At 40.1% G+C, this 20,259-nt stretch overlaps 1 protein-coding gene across 1 annotated transcript in view; it reads left to right on the top strand.

The window, feature by feature from the left end:
- The window catches only part of si:dkey-215k6.1 (transmembrane protein 132C), a 224,004-nt gene that overhangs the window by 59,876 nt on the left and 143,869 nt on the right, over nucleotides 1-20,259 (top strand). The window contains exons 2-3 of the mRNA XM_019263743.2: nucleotides 16,842-17,260; nucleotides 17,888-18,465. Coding sequence (XP_019119288.2) covers nucleotides 16,842-17,260; nucleotides 17,888-18,465 — 997 coding nt within the window. The remainder of the gene's footprint in view (nucleotides 1-16,841; nucleotides 17,261-17,887; nucleotides 18,466-20,259) is intronic.

The following is a 20,259-nucleotide window of genomic DNA, read 5'->3' as shown; positions in this document are numbered from 1 at the left end:
GTGTGTGTGTGTACGCATAGGTCAATCCCTCAAAATGATTGAGATGTGACGACAGGTAGAAGCGATGATGATGGATGAATTAGCTGACTGTTAACTAATTTCTGTCAAACTGAACAACCTCAGAAATTAGAGGAGATAAGAGTAGATTAAAATAGAACATATCACGATGCAAAATATGCTTCAGTAAAAGACCCATTTGAGAGAATTCCCTCTTGTTACAGGGAGGTTGAAGAAAAAAAAATGCTTTCAGAGTTTGGCAAAGCTCTGATTTGATCAGTATGTGTCGGTGTGTCATTGCCTGAAAGATAGGGACAATGACAGAGTGTCCTGACTTTGTACGAAGCACTGCTGTTTTAATCATTAATGATTATGATAATTATTTAACCCATTTTCTGCCACATTTAATCATTTGTTCATGTTATTTTGATATATTCAGTGGATGGTGTGTAGACTGTACACTTCATCATTTGAGGAGGTGAAAACTGGTGTCATGGACAAAAAGCAAAAGCAGATGGAGAGAAGAGGGTAAAAAGAGTCTTCTGCCACTTCTTTCTCCTGTCCCAGTTGCAAAAGGAGAAGGCTTATGTGGGGTACAACCTTTTATGAAGAGGCTAGGTTGAACAGTGAGTCCCACTGGAAGCAGTGCGGGTGTGTACTGTTAAAAGCAGTCTATTATCTATGCAGAACACCTTTTTCCCCTTTGTTTAATTTTTGTTTTTCATGCTTACCATCACACAGGAAAGTTATTTCCCTCAAAAAGCATCATTCACTACCTAATGCTGCCATCTTCTTTGACTCTTTTCTCTGTCTACTTCTCTTCATCTGTATTAATTCAATTGACATCTGTCACTGGTCAAACAAGGAACTTGCGTTTTTGTCTACACCAGTGGTTCTTAACCTTGTTGGAGGTACCGAACCCCACCAGTTTCATATGCTCATTCACCGAACCCTTCTTTAGTAAAAAATAAAATATGATTTTTTTTACTGGTGCACAAAATGAACCGTGCATTAACATCACCTTGTTCAAATAACAAAACCAACACAGTGCATGAACTCACAACAACTTACCTCAGTGTGACTTCTGCTGTTGCCTTTGAGAGACCAGTTCAGATATGCGTGGCTTCTCCTTGGCAAGTGCCAGTCTCATGTCATTTTCACAGCAAAGTCTGTTCCTTTTCTTAGTTTTTATGTCCAGCATCCTCGAAAACGATTGCTCACAAAGATATGTTGTAACAAATGGTATAAAAAATTCCAGGGCGGAGGCTCCACCGAACCCCTGAGACCGACTCACCGAACCCCTAGGGTTCGATCGAACCCAGGTTAAGAACCACTGGTCTACACACTGCTGTGGCTAGTCAAACCCGTGTTTTTAACCAGCCATGACTTACGACTTCATCTCCACACACACTCATACATACACACACTACCTTCAAATGATGTTTGGCCGCCTGCCAAAGTCACTAGTTGAGTAGGCAGACTTATTTACAGCCGCATCTCACCGGCATCTGGTGGGTGTTCGCTCCCAACCTCGATGGCTGATTAACATCGCAAATATGCTGCAGTACCCACCAAAACTTGTATAATAATTTAAAGCGTGTCATATTTGCTTGTTTCACGTAATATTTTATCTAATTAGAGGCTTATGAGCTTCTTTGTATTCATTATATCAAAACCTCTCATGCTGAGAGAGAAATTACTTTTTCAGCCTGGGTTTAGTTGGATCACACAAGACAGCACAAGAAATGGAAAAACAAAGCCACGTTATAATCGCTTAACAAATAAAAACACCATGTGAACATGAATCAGTTCTTGAGACCAGAAACAGAGTTGAGAGCTTGTTGATATAGAGGAATGCCAAAATAGTTGCTCATTAGTGAAACAGTTATCATGGCATAAGATATTTATATTATATTATTATTATATTATGTACAAATGAGAAATATAAATGCAGTGTCTTCTGCTTGTTCTTCGCTGATGCATTATATCAGCCGATATATATCAGGCCCATTTTTGTAAGTCACATTTTATATACCATATAGTTTTAGAGTGAGTGGGATACATTTTTTGACAATACAGACAGCATCTGGTTTCAGTTAATATCAGTCCAGTATTAAAACCAACTTGCAGACTTATAACTTGTTTGAGATAGAAAATCTATCACATTTGGAAGATAAAAATACATTGTTCATTGATAAAAATGCTAAAAACTCTTCAAGGTGAAAAATTAGACTGAGCTGAACTGCACCATTTTCTTCCTGGGAAATGCTACAAAATATTACTGTAGGTACATTATCATTATCATTCATGTAGAACGACTTTCAAACGTCAGATTGGCTTAAAGGCTGAAAAAAAGACAAGAGTTTGTTGTACAGTAAAGAGGTTAAAACATGCCATTCATGAGTACGGCCCCTTACATCCTCCTCTCTGTCTTGTAAAGCTCACTATGTGACCGACCCACTCTAATAGTTCTCCTCCCACTACAATTGTTCTGTCTCTTATTTAAATGTTTGACCTTAGAATTTAAATCTGATGTTCATTTTTATGGTTTCTGCTTTATGGGAAATGAAAAGAAAAAGAGTGGAGACGGTGGGAGAGAGCGGGTGGTTGATGAGGGAGAGGGTTGAGGGATTAATTGAAAGTCGACTGGTGGTGTGGAGGACACAGCATGCCCCAATTTGACTGCACTCGTAAAAATAAGCTGTCTTTAATTCACAATTGGATCACGACACTGCTTCCTTTTCTAATGGTTTTAATTTTGTTTTGACACAAGTGATCTGTGGCAAGAGATGGAGAAAGACTGTTATCTCTGCTTATGTTGTGCCACTGTGTCTCTAGTACATGCTACATGGCTGTACATGTTCAAAAATGGCACTTAAACTGTTACTGCTTTTTCAGTGTTGTGAGAGCGTCAGTCACTTAATTTTACTAGAATGAGATTGTAACATAAGAACAAACTATAACTGAAAAGTTAGACTGAAGTCAAGAAGTGAAGAAATGTCCTTATTTAAGTGCTATAGTATTTTATATGGTGCGCTCAATAATATTGGTTACATAGGAAGGTGTGCCTTTCTGCTGTCTTTTCGATTTATGATTATATAAGTGACCTTTCTCAGACTGAGTAATCATTAATACAAACCTCCCAAAGCTGACACTCATAGCTTGTTACTTTCACACTTACACACATTCACATAAACACACGTGTACACTGTCAATCACTTAGCTAATTATAATTGTAATCTGTCATGTGCACATGCACACACAGCTGCAAACACACACGCAAACAAAAAATCCCAAGGAGACATAAAACAGAAATTTGGGCAAAGGGAGAATGGAATAAATAAACATAAAAGTGAGAAAATTGAACATTTGAACAATGGACCTTGACTTGAAAATGTCTTCAGAATAGAAGACAGAAAGGGAGAGACAGAGGATCGGCGTGAGACAGGCTGATATGAAATGTTAGTTCACACCTCTGCATAAAGAACTCTTGACTGACACAGCTGTGACCTTAGGGAAGTCGATGATGAAGATGTGCATGTGTCTGTGTGTGACCTCACAAACATGAAAAGGTGAAGACAGTGTAACTGAGGATATTTATTAGTCATCACCACCTTAAATGATCATTTAAGGGTTAAGGTTAATGCCGGTTGAAGGTTGAATGTAATGGCGCTCAAGGGCAGGGAATGGTGTGAATGGAACGTCTAGAACTACGGATATACATGTGTTTGTTTGTGTGCTGTATATGGGCTTAATATGACCTGACATTCACAGACACCCTCCCATTGTACACACTTACTTAATGTCAAAGTTGAACAAGGACACAATTAGCACAAATGATTTTCATCTAAAAGTCAATCAAAAGCAATGAGAGGTTTGTATTTGTGTGAGTGTGTCTAGTGTGGAAGGATTCATATGTTTCTGGTATGCTTGCATTGGGTACGAGTGGGTGCATTTGGAGGTGCGGCGATAAAAATACCTGTGCTTGTCAGACTTAATTAAGTTTGTGCTCATGTGGCTTCTGTAGCGATCGATGCCAATAAGACAGAGAAAGACTGATAAACGGGGAGCGAAAGACTGATGACAGCAGAGGGGAGTGAGACGGAGAGGGACGAGTGCAGATAGTGAGCGGAAGACAGATAAAGAGTCTCCGATAAACAGTGCTAAAAGATGCCAGCAAAACGGAGAATAAATGAGATAAAGAAGTGACGCAGATACACAGAATAGAAAAGAGAGACGGAGAGAAAGAGAGAGAGAGAGAGGTGTCTGTCAACTCTGTGATAATCCTTCTCTCATTAGTACATCAATCAGATTGCTCGCACCATATTCCAGTAATTAACACTTGAACATTAATCAGATTGGCCTAACCAGATTAGAGTTGTAAACAGATTAGAGATGGATTACAAGGGCATACTGTACAATGGAAGGAAGATGTCACTTTTTGCAGACTGTACTCTATTGAGCTGCAGTTTCTGGTCTAATGAGACTAGTGAAAGTACATTTACTCTTTATCTTTAATCATTTTGATTTAGGTCTACACTTTTTTTACATTGTATTACTTGCAACAGCAAATAGTCAAAAACAAAGTGATGTAGATATTCTTTATTGCATATTCCATATATATAATAACTTGGGTAATATAATTTATGTAATAAATAAAGATATCTAGATCTTAATTATAAATTGTGTCCATTCTTACTTGATTTAAGTTGACAGTTTTGGAACAAAATAACGAAGGTTACGATATTGTAACCCTAGTTATATTAGCTCAGGCAGAGCCCTCTACTGGACTCTATGGGTATAACTCTCCTCCAATCTCGTACACATGATGGCCCACTGAAAGTGAGCATGCACGTAGCTGACCCGAGGGGCGTGGCTACTTTTCCCGCCCTTTTCAGCGGGTATATAAGCAGGTGCATCACCAACTACCCTCAGTCCACCAAACTTAAGCGTAAGGTGAAAGAGCGGCAGGGTTTTATGTAGAGGGCCCCGCCTGTGCTAATATAACTACAATACAATATCGTAACCTTCGTAATATCGTAATATCTCACACAGGCTTCGCCCTCTACTGGACTCTATGGGTACAGTAGGCGAAGCCCGATCTATGTACTCCCTGCCGCGGGAGAGGCTCCACAGTGACCAATCCAGCTACTGGTTAGGTACCAAGACCCAGTCACCACTTTATTGATCTTAGCCACCCTGCACACCTGGTTAGACTGGGTGAGACTGTGGTCTAACCTCTCATGAGTCTCCATCCTTAGACCTCCTGCACACCTCATCGACCGAGTCCTAGCAGAACACGGCCCAGTGCAGGTGCATGATGGCCCATGGGAGTCAAGCATAAAACACCTGACACAATCCTCCTCTCACAGGTCCTGTGTCCCTACAGTGAGCAGGAAGGAACCCGACACATCCAAGAGATAGAACCTTATAAACAGGCAGGGTGTAGACCATGATGTCCTCAACACTCGCACCACTGAACATGGCCGTAGACGCTGCCACACCTCGTGTGGAGTGCGCCCGGACCACAGTGGGGGGCTCCCGGCCTGCTTGACTGTAGGCTGAGAAGATACACTCACACAGCCACCTCGCCAATTGCTTCTTGGACAGGGCTCTGCCAGCCGTCCCGTCACCATAACACCGTGCGGTCAACATAGCAATGCATGCACAGGGCTGCTGACTGTCCCTCCCGCTTCTCCTCGTCACTAGCATTGGGGGACAAGGCGAGTAGAGTTTGGCTGGAGAAGTCGGCTCACTGCTGGCGACAGACACGGGGGATGTCTCTGCAGCACGGGCAGGCCGTGCGGTGCTCTAGCCCGGCGATGCTGTGCTCCATTCCGAGGCACTTGAAGCAGAGTAGATGCAGATTGTCGGAGCAATAATACCGCTGGGACAGGCCGGACAGTTGTTCTTGTAGCGGCGACTCCATCCTAGGAGATGTTGTATCAGTGGGCACTCGCCAAAGCTGAAAGTAAGAATGAGGGCAAATGGCGATGTACGCAAAAGTAGGCATGCCCCTTGGGTCGGCTATGTACATGCTAATTTTCAGTGGGACATCGTGTGTACGTGATTAGAGGAGAGTTATACCCATAGAGCCCAGTAGAGGGCGAAGCCTGTGTGAGATATAACAGCAGATTGTTGTTGGAACATAAAAAGAATTTTGTCATTGTAAAGTTAGTGTAGCTACAAACATGTTAACACAACAATTACCGTAAATGTCTCTCAACCTTTAAAAAAAGCCTCATAATAACAGCCTTAAGGAATGGTGGCATTTAGTTTGAGTGGAAATCAATCAGCTGCATCCAGATAGTCGATGATAAATGTTCCCCGGTGTAACAGGATGCATTTCTGTTAAGGGTAGCGTGTAGCTTTCATTAGGATTATTAAGTTTTTCAGGAAATCACATTGTGTGTATCATCAAGGCACAACAACAACAAAGCTCAATGAATATGTGTTAAACAGTTCAAGAGTTCCTGAATGTTTTGAAACTGTCCCTGCTTACATTGAATTACAGTCTTCTTCTTTGAGTGACACTTTGACATACATTTTTTACTGTTTTTTTTTTTTTTTTCAAATTTTTCATAATTTCCACCTTGCATCTCAATACTTACTCATTCGCTTTTTCAAAACTCTTCATGCAGTCTTCACAAAACTCACTTGACTAACCACTTGTCATTGCTTTGACACAAAAGCTGACATCTTTGAAAATTATGAATCGCTTTCTCTGCCACAGTGAACCGCCACCAATTCTGTGTATTTAAACTCCATTTTGGATATGTTTACATACTATCAAAGAGTAAAAAGAATATTTTCCAGTTGTAAATCTGCTCTATACAAGCACAGTGTGTATTGTGAATAGTTTTGTATTGCATTTGTGGAATTTATTTAATTTAGCCAAAAAACTATACTGTGGATAGCACAATGCACAGGATAAAGAAATGCCCTTCTTTTTGTCGGGTCTTCTTTTATGCTAGATAAATAAATTAATAAATAAAAGATACTTCAAAGACAGTAGTTATAAATATTCTAATGCTACCGGTTGTTGTTTTAGTCCGTTGTGTGTAATGCAACTGCTAGCTCTTGTGAATCATTCTGAAGAGTTCAGAAAATGCTCAGTAAAGAGAAATATGTGTGTAAAAATATTATTAATATAGTTATTATGGATAATCACTCAGAATACTAATCAAAGATTGCTTTACTGCACCAATAGTGGTCAAAACCACAGGGTACCTTTGACATTGGTTATCCACTGTAATGGACTTCTCTGAATATTGTGTGTTTCTGTTCTTTTTTCTTCTTTAACTATAAGTCTGTTTGTGCTTCAGTTATAGACCATTATGTCCATTTTGTGTGTTTGATAAAGATCAAACACACACAATGGAGTTCATATATATAATGTTTTCCTCTGTTTTCACTTTGACTTGCACTCACCCACTCTCTCCTTTGCCGCTTCATCTTTCCTCAGCTTATCCACATTTATCTCCATTAACTCTTGTCTTGTCTTGGTCTTTTATGTGCTCTTCTAACTCATCCTCCTTTACCCTCCTCCTCTTCCTCCACCTCCTTCACCTCACCTACCCTACTCACTTCTTGTCTGTCCTCTTCCTGTCAAGCTTGTCCTTCACTTTTCCCTTTCCCCATTCTTCAGTTCCCTGCTTCTTCTCTCTCTGACTTTCCTTTTCACCTCCCTTCTTTGATGGACCTATTCTCCTCTAAAGAAACTCATCTTATCCCTAGTTTCCTCCATCGTTTTTTCCTCCTCCTCTCCTCTCCTTAGCTACTTAGTTCCTATTGGTCCATTAAGTCGGTTGAGGCTGCAAGTGCTTTAGCCCCTTTATAAGCAGCTTTTACAAGTCGACTGCCTGGCTGTGGACCACTGAAGGATAGAATTGAATGGCACCAAGGCCCAATGGATTTATCCCTTCCTCATATTCATAGCCAGGAGATCCTGGCACACACAGGGGCTTTTCTTCACAACTGTGTTTGAATTGAAAGAACTTCTACTCTGTTTGTTTATCACTCTTTTTGGCTGACATGTTTGGGGTGAAACACAGCAGGTGATAATGCTGGCTCAATTTCCGAATATTTCTGATATTATTCTACCAAAATGAACAGTTTACATATTTATTTTTTTACCAGCTACATCAAATATAGGTCCAATTTCAAGATTATTTCAACAATAAATCATTGCCCAATCATTTTTTCAGTTTTTTTAGTTTTTATTCTGTTTTGCAATGTCTGATATAGGAAAACATATATTTATACATAGTACATAGTAAAATTACCCAATACATACCCTATTGTTTAACCCCCAATTTTTTTTAATTTTTTTTTTTTTACCAGAAAACATGGTTGATTCCAAAAGCATTTTCACTGTCTAAGTATTTTAAAATAAACAAGCTCAATACCCCCTACCTACCAATAAGTCAACTATGTTTAAAAGTAATATTCATCATGCCACTTTTGTTTATTTATCATTTTATGCATCCATGATCCATCAAGAGGCAGGTGATCAGCTGGTCTGGTCCCAGGTCTGCTGGGGCTTTGTTATCCTGCTGTGCCTCCACATGACTCTATTCAAAGCAATCTTACTTTGGTGTATTAAACTAGTCTGATAAAGAGAGACAAGAAGAAGAAAAGTAGAGACCAAATTACACATGGAAAATAAAGAAACTACTTTTATTTATCTGGACATGACAGATATAACGTTTTTTGGTCTATTGGTCTTCCTCAGGTAAAAGTGAATAAGTAAGCACACTTGTATTTACCAGGCAGTTCAGGATGAAGTAGCATCGCAGCATTATCTCTTCATTAGCCCAAATGATACCTGACATATCCTGTATGAGACATTTTCAGAAAGACAAGACACTGATTTGGTTACTTCTCTAATCTCATTGTCTTCATGTGTTTGGAGAAATGTGGATGTAGGGGGCTCAGACCTGATCTGTCGGTGCCTGTAATGGGAACTGGGACTGGGATGCTGTAAAATGTTGAAACTTAATATTTACTTTTTAACAGACACAGCCTATTATGCACATGATTTACTGTTTTATTTATCAAATGTTAATGTGCCCAAAAATGTAAAATACTCAAGAATATTTCTGACATTTGCTTCATTTATAATACATCTATTGTTTTAGGCAATTGTGGTTTGTTCAGGGGTGTAACCTGGGATCCGTGTGCATGTGTGTGTGTGTGTGTGAACAAGTATGAGATTAGCATTTCCTGCACGCTGCGCCTGCATTTCCGTCCGTGCTGCTCGACTTCCTTTCTGAGAGGTCTTTCCTTTCTTCCCTCTGTCTCTGTCTCTCTTGGTGACCATTTGAAATTGTTCTTCACACTTCCTTGCATGTGCTGCTACAAACACACACACACACACCCTGAGAGACCAAGTGCAATGACCTCTACAGCCGCCCAGCCCCACATGCACACACACATTCTGACGTGAATCACAGTCATATAATTCACATCTCCAACACCACTCTCCCTGCCCTCCAAGCCAACATCTTATCCTTTCTTCATTCGTCTTTTGTTCAGTCCATCGCACTTCCTTTTTCTCAACTCCTCAAGGAGAGACTGGAAATGCAATGAATGGACAAAGTGATAAGAAAATAGAAGAGAGTTGAGTCTGGATGATGGAAATGGGAAAATATTGAAAGAGGGACAAACTATAATAGCAATAGAAGGTGGAATGGTAAACAGTATTATTCATTCATTGACTTACAACACAGTAAAGGTGGTCATCTGTCATCTCCAAAAAAAAAAAAAAATATTATTATTTTGTTACTGTTAATTAATGTTAATTAAATAAATAAATCTTAGTTGACCTACGACAGTGATAGTTTTTGACAATTTCTACAAAAATAAGAATTGATTGTGATGTTTGTGTTCCACTTTCTCCTATCGTCTGTCTTTTTCCAAAAGTGTAAGAGCGTTCGCGACACATAACTGATGAAGACAGATGATTTATATGAAACTACTAGCTATTGCACGTCTTCTTGTCTTCCCGTTAAATCACACCTATGGAGAAGTGTAAGGACAAAGACAGGGGCAAACTGAACAGGAGGGACAGAGAGGTCAAAGACAAACAGAGGGAATGAAAGCTAATATATGGAGTTATAGAGGGAGAAATTGAGAAAAAGAGGCAGACAGATAGAAAGAGATGGGTCATATTGGGTCCATGCATGTGGGATGAGGGGTAGGGGTTAGCGGCAAAGGAGAAAGATGGTAGTCGGACCATATCAGGGGAAATGTGACTCCACTGACCCAGCGACAGGGACATCAATCAACAAGTGGTGTGTGTATGTGTGTGTGGGAGTATTGGGGATTATTCTACCAGGGGTAGACAAAATTCTGTGAACACTCCATGGACAAGGACAAACTCAAAAATAACTTAAATCACAATTACAAGAACAGATACAAAGGTTGGTCTTGTTCGGATAAATTCCAATTAGCAGCCATCATTAGTCAGCGAATTAAGGGGTCTGGCAGTCAGCACTTTGATATGTGTGTGTTTTAAAGCAGCTTGAAACAACAAAGACACCTTGAAAGAGGATAAATCTTCTAAACTGTTGGGGGAAAATGGTCCATAAAGGTTACAAAACAGACATGCACAGTTTTTTGGCCACATTATAATGTCTCAGAACACCTGAACACCTCTCTGAGACAGTGTCAATAAACATATCCATGGCAGATTTTCTTGTACAGTAGCAAGTTTCTTGCAGGGCTATTGCACTGGGTTTCATAATATTGTAAGGTGGTGTGCCTACTCTCTCCAGCCCCTGTACCACTAATTGGCATCCATCTCTCTATCTGTAAATTGTTATGTGTTACACCAGAAATACAGTAAGCTGCTAGGGCGACTGGCTCAGTTGTCTACCCAAAATTGTTTACCCAAAATGTCTTGAATCATACCACAGATCATGGTTGACAGTGTGTAGGCCCATTTGGAGTCACTGTAATGAAATCAGGCAGTATACATCTGAATTACATATACATACATAGTAGATTTTACAAATATACAGAATATTTGTTACTTTGTAACTATCGACCTTAATGGCAGTCAATCAAAACAGGAGATCAGAAAATACCTATAGTCAACAAAGCACATTTCGTCGATAAATACTACAGTATTAAAGTCCCCCAATTTGTTTTCAAAATAAATATACATAAAGCAGGAATTTTGTCTGTTTACAGCATAAAGATTTGTATCGATTTCTCCTAATGCACTGCAATCAAACAACCAGATCAGGGCCAAATCGGTCTCTCTGCAAATCTTCAGTTCCTAGATTACTCCCAACTCTCACCAAACCTGTGCCTGCTGCTACATTTATTTTTTGCTGTTGTTCATGGATGGTCCACAATGGTGTACAGTGATTTCTCTTGCCAGATTAACTTCTGGACTGCAAAAAAATAGATCAGCCAGTGAAATTAGATCATGCGCCAGCTGCAAGAACCATGTCGTACCATGCAAACCTGTCTGAGCAGCCCGATTGGTTATCATGGGCACCAAAAGAAAACAGTTTTGCCTTTGTGCATACTTGGCATGACTACAGATTCAGATGAAACATTTGGATATAATTCAAATTGTAGGCCTAATCAGTATCAAGTTATGATTTTAAAAGTAATGAAAAACATTACACATTGTAATGCATACTCAAGTAATCAATGCAGCAGGTTACTTGTGCAACCCAAAAACTAAGGAACTGAAACAGAAAACTTAAGGACATACATCTTACTATTCTAAGAAACAATAGCACTTTCTCATTAGAGCCTTTGGTCTTGGGCCATGTATTTCAAACACAATATCCCCATTTTTGTAAAGTAGTCTTTTAGTTATAACTCTGTAGTTTCCAAGCTCAATCCCATCACTTTCACCAAGTGTGTTTTTTTTCCAGCCTTAAAGTTCCTTCAGAGCCACAGAGGACTTTATACAACTGTTTTAACAGGCTGAGCAGTAATAATAAAGTGACCTTTATGTGGAGAATCATTGGAGTTCCCCTTTAACATTTTTAAAAATTTAACACTAACACCAGTAAAGAGAGGTTGTGCAGGGTAAGAGACAGAGACAGACAGAGAAGGGCAAGACAAGAAAACGAGAGACAGAGAGACCACCAAAATAAACTCTATGCTTATGATGAATGCTCTGCTCAGAAATAGAAACCTCATCCCTCTCTCATCCTCTTCATCCTCTTTCACCCTATTATCTCTCCTTCCCACCACGCTGTCCTTCCTTTCTTCCACATCTCACACATCTCCGTCTATATATCTCCCTGTATCTGTCTGTATCTCTCGCTCTCCCCTCTCATTTCTTTCCGTCTCTCTCTCAGATAGCATGCCATCTGTGTGATCAATGGAGTTCATTCTTTTCAGGAAAATCTCCCATGATGGATTTTTCTTCGCTGTACTGTGCCTGTGCCGTATTATATACTTTTTAAGGGGTTTGGTGGCAATTTGTTTCTGTGGATAAAAAAACTGATGTTTTGATGCTTTTCATCAAGCACTTGTACATTTTGGACACTTTGTTGTACTGTCACGGTTGACAGATGTAGAAAAGCAGTTGCAGAAATATTTTACTTGCATGCTTGGTGGAATTTTGCTCAATAGTCAGACCAAAGAATTTACAGGGAATAGTTGTTCAAGTCAAGCACAAAAAAGCCAGAAGCAGGAAAAATAGGACTGGCAAAGAGAACCAAACAGATGGATGGGAGCAGAGAGTAGAGAGAAAAGTATTTTGTTGACGCTTGTCATACATTACGGAAAATTGGGAGCAACAGTACATCAAGAATAACATTCTGGAGAATTTTGGCACACTCTGTTTTGGCATTGCATGGCAACCCTGGACCATGCCAATGCAGCACCTGCTGGAAATGAAAGTGATAGTATGCATGCAGAAAAGTTGAACTTTGGATTGTGTGTGTGTCAACATGTTCATATTCCAGTTCACGGTTCTGTTTGTGTTGTTGCAACAAGTCTGGTCGTTCATTGAATTTATCTTACTGAACACAGACACATGAACAGACTTACAGACTGTTCAAACCAGGATGATATGAAAGATAGCCCTCATCATGTGTGTATGTGTTTCTGTGCCTGTCTCTTATTAAATGAGACGATATTTAACCAACACAATATCAAGCAGCACTGATACCATTATCAAATCATGGTATCTCTTCTTCTTCTCTCTCGGAACCCATCTCGCTTTTCTTCTCTCTGTCTTTCTTCATTTCTATTTCTTCCTGTCCTACACGCTCCACTGTGTTTTGATTATTGCCTGTGCGCGCGTGTGTGTGTGTGTGTGCACACACTTGGAAATAGAGCAGGGGTGGGCACTTTTTTGGGGAAGAAGGATCACAGATGGGCCTTGTCAAATCTCTGTACATCTGGCTTTATTCCTGTCCAATTTTCCACAGACACACATGCACACACACACGCACGCACACACACACACACACACACACACACACACACACACACACACACACACACACACACACACACACACACATACGTGAGGATATATATAAAGTATGCGTTGTCCCCTTCTTGATCATATACAAAAGTATGCTTACATGTCGTACAAACACATACACTTATTTGCATGCACATACACACACACACACAAACATAAAACATTTGTATATACACACACACACACACACACACACACAGACGCACAGTGCAGCAGGACACAGCGGGTATGGACTCCTGTTGTGGCTGATGGTTGCCAAAATAATGATGCCAGGGAATCTGGACTATGCCAGGTTTAATGGTAGCCAATGGCATACCAGCGTTTGGATGCCAGATTTCAAACGGCCAGCCCTGACTTGTGGTTTAGCGTCGCCTATTGAGTTGAGATTGGTCTGCCTCTCGTGTCTGATAATTATATTTCTAATAACAGAAGATAGCAGTGATGTCATCCAGTAGAAGGAAAGTGCAGTCGATTTTCAAATTAGTAAAATAATAAGTGACCAAGGGTAACAGCAAATTGATGTAAGAAAACTATTTTATTGATCTTATTAAAAACAATGAGAATGGATGAATAAAGAAGCAAAATATTGCCTGAGATAAATGTCCTATTTGCTGCTTGTGTGTGTCAGCTGTTCAAGATTGGGACATATGCTGCATGAGACTCCTGTGGACACACACACACACACACACACACACACATGCACACATGCGCACACATGCAGGCCTCTGCACCTCAAGGACACCCATAATAATAAGGAAAGAAGCTAATGTGCTGATGTGTTTTGACCACCTGACCCATGCGTCAGTCAGCAGTGGATGATTACAAACTAAAATTGAAAATTGACTCTGACTACATTTCAACCAACCTCTTTTGCATGTGACTCTCAACCTCTCAATTTTATGCTCCAAAACCTAGCCAATTCCGTGACCTCCCATGCTACGGGCATAAATGTGCATAATGTCGACCTCCAGTGCTCCATAAATCATTTTTATATCATCCTTAGTGGAGTTTTTTATTTTACTAAAGTGTTAATTAAAGCAAAGCAGCTTGGCTTCTATTAATATGAAAGAAATGTGTTTTCCTGACATCTTCTCATGACCCAAAAAAGTTTGCCTCACCACCATCTGAGGACCAATACTACTCAGGATAAAAATAGATTTTAACATAGCAAGTGTAATTTTTCTTTTCTTTTTCTTAAACTTTGACTCCAAAGCTTCATTGACACTGTACAGTACACAGTGTTAGTGCTGGAGGAAATATTCATCTATTCCAAAAGTTTGCTTGGATTCTTTAAGGACAAAGATTCGACTGGAGACAAGTTGATGTCATTCATAGTGATGTGCATGCAGTCATCCCGTGTAGCATTAAACATGCCAGCATCTCCAATCTGTCAGACTGCACTATGTGTGCACTTTTTTCCGTCTTCTCCGCTTGTTTTTCCCTTTTCGTCTCTCCTTTTAGTTTCTCCTCTTCTTTTCTGTATTCTATTGTCTCTCTGTTTCTCTCTGTTTCTCTCTCTCTCTCTCTCTCTCTCTCTCCTCTGCCTGTCTTTCTTACTCTAAACGTATCCTTGCATGCCCACGCACCATAACCAAACCAGCCTGCTTATTCATGTTGCACTGAGGTATCACTTTATTTCTCTGCTATTATTTTTTTTTTGTGAAGTTGCCTCGGTTTGACTTGCCCCAGACAGCGCTACACTGTCCCACCCTCATTATATTTTCACACTCTGCTACCCTAGGACACAAGGACATACACAACACACACACACACACACACACACACATTTCTACACTAAACTGTGTCTGTGTGTGTGTGTGTTTTGTTTGTGCCAGCACTGGGTCCTTGGTGTGTGAAAATGGAAATCCGTCTGTCTTATTGTTGTATAGAAAAATGCACCATTTTATACGTTTTCTCTATGGGGTTTTTACAGCAGTAGCCATTTACGTCCCGTAAATGTTTTTCTACACTATATTTATTTCTTTTGTTGGTGGGCACCATGCCAATACAAAGTTCAACACACTGCACTACACATGTCAAACCCCCATAAATGTTTGAAAAAAATAAAAAGGTGGCTAGCCTGTTATCCACTTTTCATAACTCACAGACTGTAGAAACGGATCCTTCATTAGCTGTATGGCTGTCTGTATCTGTATGCTATTCTCAGAAGTTTAGTTTTTGGCCAAACACATCAAACTTAACTTCTTCTTCTGCTTAGCAATGGAATGGATTCAATCAAAGTACCAATAAATAAATAAGTAAACAAGCATCCTAACTTACTCGTAGCAGCCAAACAACCCCTCAACTGTTATATATCGCTAAATCAATCAATTGCACAGAAGGAGGTGACATCACAGTTTTTCACCTGAGCCCCACCCACTTCAAACCACTGAGAAAAGCACAGAGATCTGTATGAAAATCTGAAAATACTGCGTTTATGTAGGAACCTTTCACTTATACTAAGAGGCTTTAAGTGGAAACTTATGGCAATTTTTATAGTAACTGAACCCCAACCCCTGGATGTAAAAGTTCTTCCTGATCATTAGTAAACTTCAGTATAATTAATTGCGCCTAGTGTTAACATTCAGTTAAGGGTACAAGAAGTTGCTCTGTGCCTTGCACAATATACTGCTGACAAGCCAAACAGCAGATGAATAACAAATACTGAGTGATGGGGGATAATCAAAACTCCCTTCCATCGCAGCACAGTCACTGAAACTCACCTCTCGTCCTCTTTGGAAATTAAATACTGCACCAAAACCTCTGTAATCCCAGACTGCAATTTTCCCATCTTTGTGAAACGCCTAGCAAATACAACAGGAAGTGAATAAAAACTGAATATAAATATATGGAAATAAACTGCTAAAGAGCAATATGTCATTTTTGATATATGCCGGTGTAATGCTTTTCGAATGGGGATCAAAAAATGTTCTGCATTAATGTAGAGCCCTGTGTGGTGCTGAGTATATCACTCTTGTCTACAAATCTGAGAGCTAATGTGTTTATGCTCATTTCTCCTTAAGGAACACCATGTACTCTGGTGTATGTTGTGTCAGCGTATTGTGATGCATCTGTGAGTTCATGTGGATAATCTGATAGATGTGTGCACCCAATAAAAATGCATTTCACAGGTCAATGAGTCTTTGATTTACACACTGTTTGTTGACTTGAGGATTAGTTTTGGATTTCAGTTACAAATGACACTATGCGCATTACAAGTTTAGGCACTGCATCTGTTATACATATAAAATGGATGTCTGATGATTATATTGCATATTTTCTTCTCTTTTTCTCTATTCTTCTCTGTCATCTACCTGCTGCTTTTTTCTACACTGCTTTCCTCCTTTCCGGCTTTCCGGCTTTCCTCTCTTCCTAGTGTCTGACAGCCAAGCAGGAACAGCAGGAGTTGGACCAGGAGGAGGGCCGGACTCCTCCCAGCCCCGTTTCTCCTCCTCCCTCCCCACCTACCTCCCTGTCCAATGCCAGCTAAGTGGTGCTGACTCCGCGTTCTTCTTGCGGGAAGCCAATCAGGAGGTTATGCGAAACGGCAGCCTATCATTGCGGACCGAGCCCTTCTTCCTCCACCAACTGGAACCAGGCGTTGCTGCCCCACAATCCCTGCCGAGCGTCAATTGCAGCTATGGAAACCTGAGCATTGAGCAGCCAATCCCAGTGGATCTGCTTCAGAGTCCACCACCGCATCTGTTGCTAACCACCAACCAGGTGACTCTGAACTGGAAAGTCAAAGGTCAAGTGGTGGTGCCAAAAGTGGGTTCAACACGTCCCTGGATACAGGTATTGGAAGTTTATTGTTGGATTTTTAATTCATAAATCTTCTAATGCAGCTTATACACACAAGGTTTTAGGCTTCACATATACATAATATGCAAATCCCATACAAAAAGAATAATCCATCCATCTATCAGTTCATACATTTGTCTATTTGTTCATGTATTATTCAGTATATGATCGTTATTAAACTACTTAAACCTTGTTAGCCACTGTCAGAAAAGCTATTAACTAATCCAAACTATTAAAAAGACTCTACAGAGCTGAGAGGTTTCAGAGTCAGTTGATAATGCTCTTTGCGTTTATCACTATGAGCAACAGCTTTCACATTATGCACAGTAATTTGATGCTTTGTTATTGATTAGTGCAGCTGTAAAGAATATATTAATCCGTTTAAATACAGAAATCTGTCTGTACAAATTAAATTTGTTTTAGAGCATTATTTCTTTGCTATCCTCCACCATTTTTGTCATTTAGCAAGGTGTTTAAACATGATTAATCATTTCTGCTGACTTTTGTGGCACTGGCATTGTAAAAAAGGAATGTGTAGTTAAATTTAGTTTTATTATCTTGATGACTAGCTGTCCATCCACTAATTTATCTATTATGATATTATATCTGTTTTGTCGTCAGGTACTTTTTTATCTAGTAGGGCGGCGTTGGGACGAGCCTGATCCACCTCCGCCAGGCCTCCTCCCATGTGTCAGAGCCTTGGCCATCCGGGACACCAGTGAAACAGCACCCTCGGCAGGCTGCCGCCTCATGGGCCCATCTGGCATCTGTGTTGTCCGTCTGGAGATTCCCCCAGCTTGGTTTACACCACCACAAGTGAGAAAAAGACCTCCTGAAGTGACTCTGCCATCAGTGGATGTGTATTACTCAATTATACCAGTGGAAGGGGCTGGTCAAGAGTGTCCCCCCATTGTTAATGAGCCATGGAGAGCTCAGAGTGCAAATGTCGGGCCTCTTGGAGGCTTGGGTATGGGCCTTGGAGGACAGTGGAGCCCTCTCCTAGATGGGGGTCTTCAGGACATGCTAAAAGCTGGGTCTGTGGTAATGACTATGGGCCCAGTTTCTCCCAAAGGAGAAAGATTGAGACTGGATGAAAATGTGGAGGTTCTGGTGCCACCCAGCCCGGTTCGTCTCGGCAAGACAGTAGCGTTTGGTATCTACATGAAGACAGACTCAAACACGGAACAGTTTACATTGAGGTAGGAATGCAAATGCTTTCATAAAACATTTTTTGTCTCATTTCACTTTCACTTTTTCTTCGGTTTCTTTCTGATTCCTTTTTTTTATCATCTCCACTTATTCCTTTCCTCTTCATCTGCTCCCTCTCATCTCTCAACACCGCCGCATCCCGAGGTTGATGGCTGTCACCTTTGTGTACTCAGCCTCTTTCAGGAGCCAGCAATGCAAATAACAACCTCATGAATATTCATGACTGATCCAAGGAGAAAACACAGAAAATATGAAGCAGGAGAGGCAAAGGGTGACTGAGAGGGACTGAAGGTTGGGTAGACAGGGAAATGAAAGAAGAGGCATAAAATTAGAGGTACCGGTTTCTCAAACTGAAGGGGGGTGCCTAAAATGGCTCTCAGGTGTGCTTTAAGAGGTCACCTACATGCTTCCCCACAAAAGAAGCAATGTGTTTTTTTAATGCACTTGCATCGCAGGAAACAAATTTCTTTCATCGTTCACTGGCTAGAAAGTAAGTTTACAACCGCTGATCTAGACTAAGCATGCCTTTCTGCATCCCATCTCTGCCTCATCATTTCACCGACTTTAGGGATTTCAGGCTGACAAATGATGAATGTGCAAATTTATCATTCTATCCAAAGAACATCCCAGCACACAACACATTGCTGGATAGAGCATTACTATAACAATATGCTCCTATGAGGGTAAAAAGTTGCTCAAAGTTGCTCTCAATAGTTTTACTTATTGAGAACAACTTTTGGATACGTTTTTTTAGTATTTCAGTCATTCCCGTTCATTCAAACCTGGAACCCACTGAACACAACTGACACACGTCAAATGACCTTTTCAAAGAAGGCTTGCATCAAAATGTAGGATCAAAATGGTTTGAGATTACTCAGTAGCTACAACATGAGGAGGGTGCTAACATTATTTTGTAGTTACAGAGTAAGAATATCCTAAAGTATTTTATGTTTTTGTATTGCTGGTAGTTGTCTGTCATAATCATGGCTAATCGATCAAAGCTTGTTAATTGATCATTTTTTTCTTAGTTTTTTTCTCAGCAGGCCTGAGCTCTCATACTGTATTATATACATAACTCTATAATGCATTTGTAAATTTGTAGGAATATTTTTGCTAGCAAAAATAAAAAATCAAGGTTGATGGTGAGTTACATGCCATAAACCCTTTATTGATTTAGCTGGTCTCTGTTAATTCAGATGTGTTGTATGAAAAAATATTCTCATGATTTTTTGTCGTTTGTCTGTTTGTTTGTTTTAATACTACATTCAGTTTTAACACAAGACTGAGGGCTAAACAGCCACACAGTTGTATTCACTTATTTTGGCTGATTATACCTCTACTTGATTTGAAAGTAGGTAGAACTTGGACTTTATATACTAATGTGATGTAAGTTGTCCCATTGTGGTCAGACCATATTTTACCTGACATGGAGTGGCATTGGTTGGGTTGTAAGCATAAACTGTGAGAGCTAACATGGCCAGCATGGTCAACACCAGCAGTCCAAAAAATTGGACATTATACAGCTTTTTATCAAACACACCTACTGTTAGTAACATCTGTCACTGTCCTTGTACTGCCACCTGGATGAGCGGTCAAAATCACCCCCTCTCGTAAACCTGCTGGACATTAGAAAACCTGATGATTTCAAAGATGCTGTGTACTTTTACTACTTTTACTGCACATTTGCATTGCACTGTAAAGTAAATCCATAGCATCAGCATAAGTTTTGGACCACTACATGGCAGCAAAACACTCACACTTATGCAACTGATGAGTGATTTGAT

Source organism: Larimichthys crocea, chromosome III (assembly GCF_000972845.2).
Source record: "Larimichthys crocea isolate SSNF chromosome III, L_crocea_2.0, whole genome shotgun sequence".
Taxonomy (NCBI): Eukaryota; Metazoa; Chordata; class Actinopteri; family Sciaenidae; genus Larimichthys; species Larimichthys crocea.
Note: the sequence above shows the minus strand (reverse complement) of the source record. Positions and strands in the feature narration are given on the sequence as shown.